The sequence below is a fragment of the Trichosurus vulpecula genome, chromosome 1 (assembly GCF_011100635.1).
Source record: "Trichosurus vulpecula isolate mTriVul1 chromosome 1, mTriVul1.pri, whole genome shotgun sequence".
Lineage (NCBI taxonomy): Eukaryota > Metazoa > Chordata > Mammalia > Diprotodontia > Phalangeridae > Trichosurus > Trichosurus vulpecula.
Genome location: NC_050573.1, coordinates 61,246,128 through 61,260,866, shown reverse-complemented (window position 1 = coordinate 61,260,866; position 14,739 = coordinate 61,246,128). Strand labels below are relative to the sequence as shown.

General features: G+C 41.5%; 1 protein-coding gene across 1 annotated transcript in view; it reads right to left on the bottom strand.

Moving 5' to 3' along the window:
- Positions 1-14,739, bottom strand: part of SBNO2 (strawberry notch homolog 2) — a 227,421-nt gene that overhangs the window by 117,011 nt on the left and 95,671 nt on the right. The window contains exon 4 of the mRNA XM_036735139.1: positions 3,197-3,320. Coding sequence (XP_036591034.1) covers positions 3,197-3,320 — 124 coding nt within the window. The remainder of the gene's footprint in view (positions 1-3,196; positions 3,321-14,739) is intronic.

Sequence of the window (14,739 nt, the reverse complement as noted above, 5' to 3'; positions counted from 1 at the left end):
CTGTGAGTGATTAAGTAGACGAGGCAGGGCCGGGGGAAGAGGAAACAACAGAAACAGAACACATGTATAAAATGCCTCGAAGCCAGTGGGGTACACACTGTAAGTACAATCCCCAATTTACACATGAATAAACGGAAGTTCAGAGGGAAGAACTATCTGTAACTCAATACAACTAATATTAACTACGTTCCAACTACGTAGAGCAGAGACGTCAAGCCAGTGTGGCCCAACCAGATTAAAACGTAATCTGGAAATGCTTAACAACACAAATAAAAATACAAAACAATGAAGATGCCGCAGTTTCACGGTGTGTCGTGGCAGCACCATCTCCCAGAATTCAGAGTCAGACCACCTCTAATCCAAGTACAGGTATTTACTGAGGGTGGACGCTCCTCAGAAGCGGGTGAGGTTCCAAAAGGAACCAGCAGCTTAGTAAGACAACAAGGCAAATTTATAGTGTATTGATGCTGATTACGCAACAGAAATTATGAATATTAAAAAGGCAGGAGGGGTTTGTTAAGGGATTAGGTAATAGGGGAGGGGTCCCTTCTATGGTTCAGCGGTCAAACATCTGGTCGTGCTGCTTTCTGATTGGCTGGCTATTGTGGTCCTGTCTGGTCAAGATGGATAGTTAGGTATTGTGGTCCTGTCTTGGGCTAAATGGATGATGTGATTGTGGTTGAGTGCAAGGACATACCTGTTCAAATATGTGAATTGGATCTGGGGGCAGCGGCTAGCTAGAGGCAGTGGCTGTATTGAGTCCTGGGGGCCTGTGGTGTGGTTAAAGTTAGACTGTGTGGTTAAATCAGGACATGCCTGCTGTTCAGTGGGGCCCATAAGGAAGTTAGAATGTTGAGGCTGGGGACAGCTTTATTAGGGTTTCATCAAAGAGAATGTTAATTTATGGTTTTCTATGTCAATATGAGGCCTGCAAAAATTGATACCACTGGTATAAAGGATAATTTGCTGGGTGCTAGGGATACAAAGATTTTTTTTAAATGACACAATTCTTACCCCAAAGAAGCTTATGCTAGTAGGAGAATGAGATATGTGTACAAATGGCTACAATACACTTACATGAAGAGACTTGAGAGTAAAGGATAAATTCTGGGGAGGACTCAAGCAAGGCACCATGGCAGAGGTGGCACCTGAGTGGGGCTCTGGAAGCAGAAGGGCAAAGAACGGGTCTCCTCACATGGGAAACAGAGGAGATGTAAAAACAAATAATTACAGATATGGAAGCAGTCCATTTCAGTTACACACAAATGCATGGAGGCAAAAAAGGAACAATGAAATAGTCTAGCTCAGCTGCTGCTGCTGCTGCTGTTTGTCCTTCATTCTTGAAGAGGACCATGACATCAAGGAAGTGAACTGGATTTACGTGAGGGAGGGCTGTGCAAAGTTACCAGCCTCACTTTCTCCTCCAGAGCCATCTGGGTCCAACAGCCAGATACAGATCAGAACAACTGGAGATGGCCCAGGATGCAGTGGGGGACCTTGGCCTTTTCAAGCTAAAGTCTTTAACAGGTCTCAGTTCGACTGAGGCATCACCCATTCAGTGATGAAGGCTTAATTAGAAATGAGGCAGAGAATGACCTCTAATACACCTGGGAGGGAAAGATCTTCAGGGTTTCTGGCCAAAACAGAAACAATTGTTGTTTACATTCATTCTGAGCCAATCAGGGCCCAAACAGTGACCAAGTAGAGCTTGGTCTGAAGCCAGAGTGATTTGGGGTTAAGGTTGGTCTTTAATAGAAAAACAAAACAAAACAAAATTTCAGAAATTAAAATTTATATCCCCTTTGGGCAGAGCACAGACAGGTAAGGGTATGATACACTATGTAGAGAGGGAAGGAAGGAAGGAAGGAAGGAGGGAGGGAGGGAAGGAAGGAAGGAGGGAAGAAAGGAAGGAGGGAAGGAGGGAAGGAAGGAAGGCATGTTGCCCAACTGGGAACTTGGTCCCTAGTGGTCAGCTCCTTTACTCACAGAGGTTGCTGTTTGTCCTTCGTTCTCAAAGAGGACCATGACATCAGGGAAGTGATACCATGACATGCAAGTGAATTATATTTAAGTGAGAGAGGGCTGTACAAAGTCACCAGTCTCACTTTCTCCTCTGCAGCCATCTAGGTCCAGTGGCCAGATATGGATCAGGATGTATATAATGCATAAAGAGGAGTCATTTGAGATAAAGCTGGAGATTACAGAGGGCCTTGAATGTGAGACTAAAGAGTGTGTAACTGAACCTGTAGGCATCATGGAACCATTGAAGGGTTCTGATCTGGGAGGTAATGTATTAAGATTCCTTTGGCAACATGTGGAAGATAGATTGAAGAGAGGAGAGACTAGTGGTATGAAGACCAGTAATGAAGCTATCACAAAAGTCCAGGCCAGAGGTCATGAAGGTCTAAAATACAACAGTGATGGTGGGAATGGGGAAGGAGAGAGATGAGACACATTACAGAGGGAAACCTGAGGAAGTCAGAGAATTGAACCATTCATTTGACCCAGAAAGTTCCTGAGGCTCCAAAGGGATAAGCGACTTGTTGAATGTCACATCACAGGTAATAGACAGAGCAGAGGCTTTCCAATTTCCACAGGCAGTGTTCTTCCCAGGCAACAGCCTTCCCAATTCTAAGTGTTGGGAAGAAACACTGGGGCCTTGATTCAAAACTACAAGTTCAGGTACCACTGTATCTTGCAGCTAGGAACCCTCTGGGTTTAGCCTCTGGCATGAACTTCCAGAGATTTCACAACTGGGAAAAGCCATTTACTCTATCTAAAATTGGATCCCAATCTATGAAGGACTTTGATAAGTAAGACAATCACTTCAGGACGAGACTGGGCAACAGAGGTCATGCTGACGTCTTGCCCAGGAACCCTACGGAATATGGAAGCTACGGGACTCTGACGAAAGAAGGAAGTCTAGGAAGTATCTGAGGCCTGGTGAGCACTCTGGTCACATGATCTCTGTGGAAGACAATGTCTCATCTCCTCTTTCAAAGGTATCACCACCAATTAAAGTCATCCAGCAAAGAGTAAGAACTGAGACTGCAAAAGACTAGTGAGGTAGAGGGTGTGGCTGAGGGTACCCCCAGAGGTATTCAGAAAAGCCCGTCCAAATCTCTTCCAAAAGCAAAAGGCAAGTCTGGTTAAAAGCCCCAAAGAACCTCGGGGTGTGAGTGTCAGGGGAACTTACCTGAGGAAAATCACCATTTTTTGGTAAGAAGCTGGCAGAGCCCACAGATGCATAGTTTGCGTCCAGGCAATGTTGTCTGTTGATGGAATCTGGGTAAGGGTAGGAAGGGGCAGTCATATATGGCCTGGGGAGAGAAAAGAAAACAGGTGACTATGGCAGCCTCCCTGAAGGCACTGTTTTCAGAATTACCAGAGACCAAGGCGCTGTGTGTGCACCGTGGGTAGTTCTAGTCTGGTCAATGATTAATGGCCAACACTGTTTTAAGGGGACCCAGACAACCTGAGGTGAATCCAAGAGGGGGACCAGTGTGGGAAAGGGCAGAAGACCAGGTCTGAGGATCATTAGTTAAAAGAACAGGAATATTCAGCCTAGAGTAGAGCTAACTTAACCCTCCTATTTTGCCACCAATATCCAGCTGCAAAGGTCTGTCAATTCTGTTGTTTAGTTGTTGTTCAGCCATGTCCGACTCTCCATGACCCCATTTGGGGTTTTCTTGACAAAGATACTGGAGTGGTTTGCCATTTCTGTCTCCAGCTCATTTTACACATGAGGAAACCAAGGCACACAGGGTTAAAGAACTTGCCCAGGGTCACCCAGCTAGTAAATGTCTAAGGCTGGATTTGAACACAGGAAGAGGAGGCCTTCCTGACTCCAGGTCCAGAACTTTGTCCACCGCACTACCTAGCTACCCACTACCAATTCTACCTACAAAATTTAACTTATAGCCCCCCAACTCACATTGTGATTCACCCTACTTTGGGTTTTCAATTCTTCTCCCAAAGAAGTAAAATCCCATCCTACCGAACCTTCTAGCCTCCAAGCTGTGTCCTCAGCAATCCGTCGTTCCTATGCTGCCTGATAAGTCCTCTGAACATCACTCCTCTACTCACAAACACAGCGCAAACTCCTGATCCCAGCACTCGAGGCTCTCCCCAGCCTGGCACCCAGATCCCCTCACCTGGTTCCACAATCTGGTTCCTTTAAAGAATCACCTCCAATGGCTCTTGGTCCCTGACTCTGGTCTTGCTCTCTCCAATCTTCATCCCTCTGCTCACGCGGTTTGACCAACCAGTCAGTCAACATTCACTAACTGTTTCTTATGTGCCAGATACTAAGCTGAGTGCTGGGGAATAGAAAGAAAAGTGATCCCAATCCTTGCCCTCAATGAGCTCCCATCCCAGTGGGAGAAACGACATGCATGACTGGGCACATACAGGACGTAAACAAATTAAATACCAGATGATTTCAGAGGGGAAGACAACATTCCCCAAGACTTGGAATGAGCCATCATCAAACTCCCGCTTTTTCCATCTACTGAAGTCCCTCTCTTCCTGCAAAGTACAGTTCAGGTACCACGTCTTCCTTGCAGCTGTCACTAATTTCTCCAACCCCCACCTCTCAGTATAAAGCCGTCTCTCTAAGCTCACATTTTTTATAGTGTACTGTCTCGACATCTATTTAACACTTACTTACTTCTTAAGAATATCATAGTTATTTTTACATATATCTGTCCTGCCTATTAGAGAGATAAGTTCCTTAGGGCTGTAGACACCATTGGTGGAGGTATAAATCAGTCCAACCACTTTAAATAAACAATTAAGAATTATGCTAACAAATATGCTAGTACAACGTCCAACCCCTCAATCCAGAGACCTAACTGCTAGACACAGACTCCAAAGAAGTTAATGATAAAAAGAAAGGTCCCACATATACGACAATATTTATAGTAGCACTTTCTGTATTAGCAAAGAACAAAAAGAAGGGAGATCTTTATCTCTTGGCCAATATGGCTTCTTGCCCCACCTCTACTCTAGCAAAACCCTAAAAATCACACCAAGCCAAATAAAGATCAGGAAATCCAATGAAAAACTACAATGATTCCATCCCAGAACTGCATAAAAAAGCTAATCAAAACCCTTTGGCTATAAGAAAGGGGCTTCCATCAAAATCAGCACTGTCAAAGCCAGAGAAAGCTGTCAAAGCCTTAAGTCTCCCAGCAGGATCAGAGATGGTCCAGAGACAAATGTAGCCTCTTCATCTGGAGGAAACAGGAGGACCCCCAGAAAACCCCAGAGTGGTCCGAAAACCACCAGTGACAACAGGTGTCACCAAAAGCAGCAGCTTCTGGTGACATGCCAGGGCTACGAGGCCCTAAGACTCCACAGACGACGCTGAAGAGCCAGGGCTTTAAATCTCAAAGATCTAGAAGGACCCTGTATGAGTAAGGGTCAGTGCAGGAGCCCAGGTTGAAGATAGGAACCTAGGTCAAGAAGAAACAGGGCCAACCTCCCCAACCAAAAGCCAGGCGGGAGATAGATGCTAGATCTGCCACAAACTCCACTACGGCTGCAGAAATGAGTAAAATGAAAATCTCAACCACTATCAAAAATCACTGCAGATCCAAAGGTAGCAAAAAAAAAAAAAAATCAAGAAAAGGTAATTATTGACCTCCCTGAAAACCATGATTAAAAAACCCCAAACCTTAGACACAATATTTCAAGAAATAATAAGCAAAAACTACCCAGATCTATCAGAACTAGACAGCAAAGTGAAAGAAACTTGAAAAAGGAAAAGTCCCAAGAATGTCATAAAGAAAATCCAGTTTCCTCATCAATGAAAAAACATTACAGGCATCCAAAAAAGAGTTCAAGTACCAAAGAGCCATAGTTAGGACCACATAAGACCTGGTAGCTTCAACAATAAACAAAGGAGAGCTTAGAATACAATATTTCAAAAGGAAAAGGATATGGGCTTATAGGTAAGAATAACTTATACTCCAAAGATGAGTATAATCCTATGGGAGGAAAAATAGAGAAACAGAGGACTTCCACGTATTTCTGATGAAAAGACCAGCACTATATAAACTCTATAAAGCCAATACAAGAGTCAAGAGAAATCTAGAAAAGTAAATTTATTTGAACAACTGGAAGGGGCTATATAATGGGTTGGGGCTAACATTCTAATGGGGGAGAAGAAATAAATGTCTCATCACAATTTTTACATCTTCAAAATACAATGAGGAAGACTAAAGAATTAAAAAATCAGAGGACCTTGGGGTAGACTGGTTCTTTTCTGAGGGTTAAAATAAGGGAAAGAGAAGAAAGGATAGAAAGATTAAACAGTGGAAAAATAAAGAAGAGGGATGAAATTTGATTTTTCTCGTATTTGGGGTGTGTAAGAGGAGCATATAAACTAAGAGGAAAGAGTGGGAGTAGCAGGTATCACAAAAACCCCATTCATCTGACAGACAAAAGAAGACCAACACTCTCTCTCTGTCTCTGTCTCTCTCTCTCTCTCTCTCTCTCTCTCTCTCTGGTGTGGAAATCAAATTCAACAAAGAAATAAGTGGGGATGGGTAAAGGGAGGGGGTGGTTAAGAATGAAGATAATACCAAGGAGGAAAAAGTTGCAAAACAACAATACAGTTTCTACAACTTTCTGATCCTAAAAAAGGAATTAAAAGGAAAAACAAAAAAACTGGAACCTATGTGGGGCGGGGTGGGGGGGGGCGGTGTCTATCATCTGGGGAATAACTGAATAAATCATGGTATGTAAATATAATGGAAACTCATTGCTCTTTAATAACTGATGAGACCTTTTCAAAGATTCCTGGAAAGCAGGAACTGAGGCTGAGTGAAGTAAGCAGAGCCAGAAGTACAATTTATACGATGGCAACACAGTCAAGAAAAACAGCTCCGAAAGACTTCAGAACTCTGAACAGAGCCATGACAAATCTTACCTCACGGGACCTAAAATGAAGCATGTCACCCTTTTTCAGACAGAGAGGTAATGGATTCACAGTGCAGAAAGAAAAATACATTTTTGCGCAGGGCCACTATGTGAATGAATTTTGCTTGACTATGCTTAGTTGTTACCAGGAGTTTTTCCCAGTTTTTTTTTTTTGGGGGGGGGGGCAACAGTCATACCCAACAAAATGGGCCATTAACACATTTTAAAAGATGAATAGAAGAGAACAAAAGGAAATTAAGTTTTGAAAGTAATGTATGGGGTATGTAACTTTAAAAAATAAAGCAAAAACAAAATGAAGACTGACTTTCAAATACATTTCTCTTTTTTGTGTTCTATTATGTGGATAGAAATGTTCATTGTGGGGGTATATAAGCTCAGAATCAATAAAATAAATTAAAAAGACACAAAGGAAATGACCATCAATTAAGGAAACTATTAAATAAATTGTAGTACACAGAATTGATGAAACATTATTGTGTAATAACAGATAATGAAAATGAAAACTATAAAGAAGTATAAGAAATGATATGACAGATGCAAAGGGAATAAAGTAGAAAAACACTATACATGAGGATTACAAAAATATAAATAGAAAGAAAACACAAATCTTGAAACCAAGTGTTATAAAATTATACTGACGAAATTGGTCCCAAAGAAATGCTACGAGACTGCACCTCCCTGAATTCTCTGAAGCAGTGCTGACTGACTATGGATGTGGAATCTGACACATCATGGAGGACTTGGTTATCTGTTGATTAATTTTGCCAAGAACCCCCTCCCCCCTTTAGTCTTTGTTATAAGGTATATTATCTGGGAGGCAGGAGTAAATTGGGAAAAGAAGACAGTGTAAAAATAAAAGATATTGGTAAAAACTTACATTTAAAAAGATTAGATCCTTGAGACAAATGTTAGTGTTATGTCTTTGCAGCCCCAGCCCAGTGCCTTGCAAAAAAAAAAAAAAAAAGGCACTTAATAGATAACTGCTGAACTGAAGGACATGATCGTTTGTCTTTCAATACATGAAACCCCATCATGTAAGTGAGTGATAAAGCTTTAGAGAGCGCCTATATCTCTAAGGGCAAGATCCGAAGCAATGGATATAAGCCAAATGCTTTTTCCATCATAAAAAATGCTGTGTTAAAACTTAAAAGGACCATGTACCTCTCGGGCGAGTGTGTACCAGTAAGGGTGCAGCCAGCTGTAGAATCATCTTCAAGAGCCTAGGGGTCCTCCTCATTTTCTCAACAAGGAAGCCCTCCAAAAAAGCAAACATCCTTCTGATAAAGATTAGAGAAATAAGAAAGCAGGGATGCGAATTAGCTGACTGATCCTGATGGGAGAGGGGGTTCCTATTAACATGTCTGATCTTTCCCATTCTTGTGGAATCTTTCTCCCTCTGAGACATCTTGAAAAATAGTGACTACGCCCCCAAGTTGTGTGATGGATTGATTCCATTTATATTCTTAGGACTTCTTTTCCTTGGGCACCATTTCCACTTCCTCATATGTAGTCTCTGGGAGCTATGGTATTAGAACTGAAATGTGGTATTTCCTCAATCACCAATAACATGAACAGTCGGTCAACAAACATTCAGTAAGCACTATGTGCCAGGCACTGTGCTAAGCCTTAGGGATACTAAGAAAGGCAAAAGCACAGTCCCTGACCTCAAGGAGTTCACATTCTCGTGGGGGAAGCAACATACAAATAACTAGGTACATACAAGATATAAACAGTATAAATTGAATGTACTAGCATGGGGGACGGAGAAAGGAAGAGGAGAGAGACATGAAAGACATCAGTAAAGTCCTATTGCTTAAGGTAGATTTGAGCCAAGTCTTGAATGAAGTCAGAAAAGCCAGGAGGCAGAGGAGGGAGACCATTGTAGACACGGGATATAGTTAGTGAAAAAGCACCAAGTCCGGAGATGGATCGTTGTGTGCGAAGAGTAAGTGAGGAACAGTGTCAACCTGAAATAAAGAAAACTACCAAAGCAACAAAAACTAGGATCTTTAACAGGGGCAAAGTCCTAGGATGCCCGTGGGGGCAGAGGGCACAGGGTTTAAACAGCAGCTGGGAGGGAGTCTAATGGAAGGCATAGTCTGGCAAAGCTGTTACTTTGTATAACAACAGAAAGTCCATAGACAAGGCAGGGGACCCTTGGGAGTGGTGACATCTGGTGAGAACAGCAGGCTCCAGGTGCAGCAACAGGGAGTTTCCAGAGATATCCTAAGACTGGCTCCAACTAATTATCACAAAACCTGCTCCAACCATAGGGTCAGGGTCAGGGTCAGGGTCAGGTAGCCCCTGATACGCAAATGACTGCATCCAACAGCAGCAATTCTTTGTATTCCTAGTACTTAGCCCAGGACATGGCTGGCACATAGATGGCACTTAATAAATGTTGACTGACCCACTCCCTAAGCGCTAAGTCTAGCAACAGAAATGTAGGAAGGGGTCAGGTTGTAAAAAGAGCCTGAATGCTAGAGAATTTCCTATGTAATCTGGGAATTAACAGGGATTCAGTGATGTTGACTGAGTAGTTCACATGTACAAAAATATTTATAGCAGCTCTTTTTGTGGTAGCTAAGAATTGGAAATTGAGGGGATGCCCACCAACTGGGGAATGGCTGAACAAGTTGTGGTATATGAATGTAATGGAATTCTACTGCGTTATGAAAAACTTGGAAAGATTTACATGAACTGAGCTGATGCTGAGTGAAGTGAGCGGAACAGGAGAACATTGTACCCAGCAACAGCCACACTGCCATGACCAACTTTGATAGACTTTCTTCTCAGCAATGCAATGATCTAGTTCTAAGACAATTTCAGAAGACTCTTGATGAAAAATGCCATCCACATCCAGAGAAAGAACTATGGAGTCTGAATGCAGATTGAAGCAGACTATTTTCTCTTCTTTTTTTTTGTTTTTTCTTTCTTGTGTTTTTCCCTTTCGTTCTGATTCTTCTTTTACAACATGACTAATGTGGAAATATGTTTAATATGATCATACATGTTTAATATGATGTACATGTTGGATTATTTGCTGTGTTGGGGAGGGGGAAAGGGAGGGAGGGAGAAAAAAATCTGGAACTCAAAATGTTGAACTCTATCTTTACATATAATTAGAAAAAATAAAATGCTACTAAGTGGGAAAAATTAATTAATTGAAAAAGAGTGGAAAAAAAGTTCACTTGTGAGGAAAAAAAAAAAAAAAGAAATGTTGGCAGACACATTCCATTTTGTATCTATTTGCTGTCCTTCCAGCCTCTTCTACAAATTCTCTTAGGATGATAGGGCATAACTAAGTCTTGAATGTCAAGTTTTCTGAGGTTCATTTTCCCCATTTTTCAGTTCTGAGGCCAGACCATTCTGTAATCTTCCACCAATCACCTCTGGAATACTTGGCAAATCAGCTTGCTGACTAAATTGGTTTTGTCCCTAACTCTCCCCTAGGTAATGTGGTGATAATCAGAATCAGTGTCTTTACTTTTACCCAGTTGGCAGCTTGTTTAAAGAGACAGGATTTCAGCTTTTAACCACCCCAGTATCATCTTCTCAACTCTATCCTTATCTGATTTTCATTTTGACCTTTGACCTAACAGGTCAACATACAAGTATACAGAGACAGTTGATTCTAAAATGGCTCCCACATAATAAACTGACACTTCCTATTTTTTAAAATAATCAGTCTTTTTTTGTGATGCTTTTCAGACTCATTATGCCTAGCATCTCCTGATTATCCTATGGAAAAAGAGTCTTCAAGACACTTAAGCAGAAGGTGGCCACAATGGGCTGGGCCATTCCGTAATTTTATCTGTTTCTTGGATTTCTATGGCCAAAGAATGAATTACCTAATTGCCCACCAGGCTGATGATGGTCTCTGTATTAAGCTATGCTGATCTTTAGCCAACAGAATCATATTCAAAGCCTTTACTTTCCTATTTACTGTGAATAAATGAATAAAAAGTATATTAAGCATTTACTAAGCACTGAGCTATGGGTAGGGGCACAAATACAGAAGCTAAATGATTCCTGCCCTAAAGGATCTCACCTTCTAACGGAAGAGACAGGGGAGTCTGGGAAGTCACCAAAGAACACTAGGGCAGTCCATAGATGCACCTTTTCCAGAGGCAATGGTGGTGCTTATGACACAAATACAAACATTTGTTTCAGTATATGTCATTTAAATGACAGACTTATAAGTATGTAATTATACTTATATAGTGCAATAAATTATATAATAAATATATTTTTATAATCATATAATAAAAAGTTTCCCAATTTTACATACGCAATAAAGTATTCCAAACCTTCCATATAATTTATAACTTAACATAAAATAATATTTTACAACATTTATATAGCTATACTAGCCTGCCAAACAAAAGCTTTTTTCTAAGACCTTTTTTTATCTGAACATATTAACATGTAGCAAAAAATTAGATAAACTTGATGGAATTATAACAGTAAACATAATTTAAGGGAAATAAATTTGTAACATTTTTGAAGCTTAATGCTTAAAAAAGTAACACTTTTTTTGTTCGGTTCTTTAGACACCACATGATTTAGCAAATTAAAAACATATCTTGCTATGCATCAATTGGTGGCACCATTCAAAACACTCTTCAAATAAAAGGCCGTTCAGTAAGCCATTTTCCACATTAGGATGGCCTTTTATTTTCACTGACATGGATGAGGTACAATTTCTTCAGCAAATTCAATGAGAAATGTTATGGGACAAAAATGAACATTCCTTCAAGCAAAAAACACTAGACAACAAAACATAAAATCCTATTGTGTGAATAAAGGATCTGTACTAGCATACGGGTATTAAAACACATTCACACAACATTTTGAAAGTCCTATAAATGCTTGCTTATCAAAGCTGTACCCTCTAAATTCAACAGTTTTATCAATATTTCCTTAGGGATAGGATCGAAAATAAAAATGAAAATCCACATTAAAAACAAACATTCTCTTCCCTAGAACAATTTATTTCTGAAGCTGAATGGAAAAGGTAAAAGGCAAGGAATGGGGGAGAGTTTACACACATGTCCCCTGGGTAGGCATAAACTGCTATTGGGAAAATGGAGATCCAAGATACCAGAGGGTACAGAGTCTAATGAATGGATCAGCTCCTCCTTAGTATAGTCCTCTGGTGGGCCCATCTGGATACCTGAGCAGCAGCAGGACAGAAAACAGCCAGAGTGAAAATGAAGATATACATTCTCTCTTCAAGAATGCTAAGATGTAGGGCAGCTAGGTGGCGCAGCGAATAGAGCACCGGCCCTGGAGTCAGGAGGACCTGAGTTCAAATTCGGCCTCAGACACTTGACACTTACTAGCTGTGTGACTTTGGGCAAGTCACTTAACCCCAAATGCCTTGCCGTCCCCCCTCCAAAAGAAAAAAAAAAAGATGATGCATAAATAAAAAGAATGCTAAGATGAATGGCTTCATTCCCCTGCTCAGGGTCTTGCCTTCAAATATCCTGCTCCCTCATCCAAGTGATTTGTATGGATAGCAAATTCACTGAGCGGGAGGTAAGTCTTTCAGACTGCCAAATCTGCAAGCTATGACATCAGAAGCAAGTAACAGAAACAGTGGGAGGTGAGGCCCTTTTAGATTTGTGTGGATAATTTTGTACCTTATAAAGGTACCATCTGAGGGGTATGACACTGTGGGGAAAGCAGCTGGGTAGCCAGGAGAGATTACCAATTTACCCCCAGGACACAGACTGGCACAGAAAGGTTTTCTTACTCATTTACATGGACCACCAGGAGACACTGTTTAGTAATTACTGGGCAAATGGCCACTGTCTATTTATGGCTGGCAGAAATCAATCTTGGGTTAGGTATCTCACTGAGGGGACTCAAGCCCTATACTAGAAAGAGTTGTGGAAAGCAAAGGCCAACACTGTCCCACTTCCTTCCTGGGAAGTGACAAACCTCAGAACTGAGGCCCCAAGGCAGCAAAACTAGGGAGGCTTTTGGCAGCTGTAGGTAAGGGTCCCTGCCCTTTCTGAAAGGGCACAGCAGTACTCCACAGAGGACTCCAGCTGAGCCTGGAACTGAAGACAATGGAGTCTACGGCCGATCAGTGAAGTAGCAAGCCCAGGACGTCCAGTGCACCAACATGCTCAGCAAAAATCGGCATGCCCTAGGAGGAACAAGTTCAGTCTAGCAGCAGAGTAAACTTCACAGCACAGAAGCAGCATGAGGAAAAAGTGAAAAACATGAGGAAAACCAAAAAAAGTAGAAAGATCTGGAAGTCCAACAGGACCAGAATTGTGAATTGCCTTATATGTGAACTGCACATATGTTCTTTACATAGATCCCTTACCTTAGCTAGATTCTAAGTTTGGTGCCCATCTTCCCCTTGGATGCTCTGTTTATAGGAGAGTATGCTCAGGTTTCTCAGAATGATGTGTAGCTACTGTTTTCCTATGGCATTCTAGGAAATGCCTTTCTTTGAGTTAATTATACCTACAGTGCCCAATGTTAATGGGAAGCATACTGGCGGGGGTTTGTGAGCCTGGGGAACTAACCTAGAAACCTGTGAATGCCACGTTGGAGAGGTATCCCAAAGGGGGCGCTACATTTTCCAGGGCTTATATTCTGCTGGTAAAGCCTTCAAGAACTCTGGGTCATCTTCATGCCTCAAGGAGACATCATTGTGGAGAAAATTTAAAAACAAACAAAAAACCCTGAAAAAAGAAGACTTGCATCTCTACTATCACAAAGTATAACACAAAACTATCTGGTATCAAATTCAAAAACAGAAAACTTTCCATTAGCTTTAGCTTCACACACCATGCAGGTATCCAGTTATCTAGCCAGGCTATCTTACCATGTGCCTGCTGCTGCTGCCGCTGACCTGCTCCTCCCCACCTGGACCAGCATCCTCCACACCTGCCCCACATCATCCACTCATTCGGGGAACTCCCCTTCTAATGTCTAATTCAGATGATCGGTGACTGAGTATGTATGTATAAACTAGCCCCCTTTATCTACTGGCTGGCCCTAGACACCACCAGTCTGTTTTAGCTTCCCATCCCATCCAGCTATCCAGGCCACGTGCTGGCTACTATGGGCATATTCACCACATCACCCCAGCTTTTCACCTCCCCAAACAAAACTACCTTCTCTGGTAAACTTCCTTCCCTGGTTACTTCCTGCCTATGTGGGGGTCTTTCCTTATTAGAATATAAGCTCCTTGAAGACAGGGACTACCCTTTTAAAAAATCTTTGTAGCCTCAGTACACTTGACAGAGTGCTTAGCACAAAGTAAAGTGCTTAATAAATGCTTTTTCATTCACTTATTCACTCACTCATCAGTTCATTCATTAAGATTAAATAGATAATCCAGAATTGGAACAAATCCAAGAGAACAAAAACATGCAATTCTTGGGTCAGACCAACCCCAAAGTGTGAATCAAAAGGCATCATCATTCATGTTTCAACCCTCCAAGCTATCTGTAAGTTAATACCAGCTAATAAAATCGACCTCAGCAATCCTGTGAGCTAGCAATGGGCACACCCGGACACAAATGCAAGAAATGGATGATACTACAAGCACTCAGAGGTACATGGTCTGACTTCTTTCTCCCCCACAGTCTCTAACCCATATGACCAAGAAACAAGTCCTTTCCATTCCAGTTACCAAAATACACCGGTTAACTCTTTACTTGACAGAAAGAAAATCTACATAGCTATTTTGCAACAAGTCTAAGTAAATGGTATATTAACCAAATGTTTGTATGTTATAATTATGAGTGGAAAAGCTCTTGGGAGAGT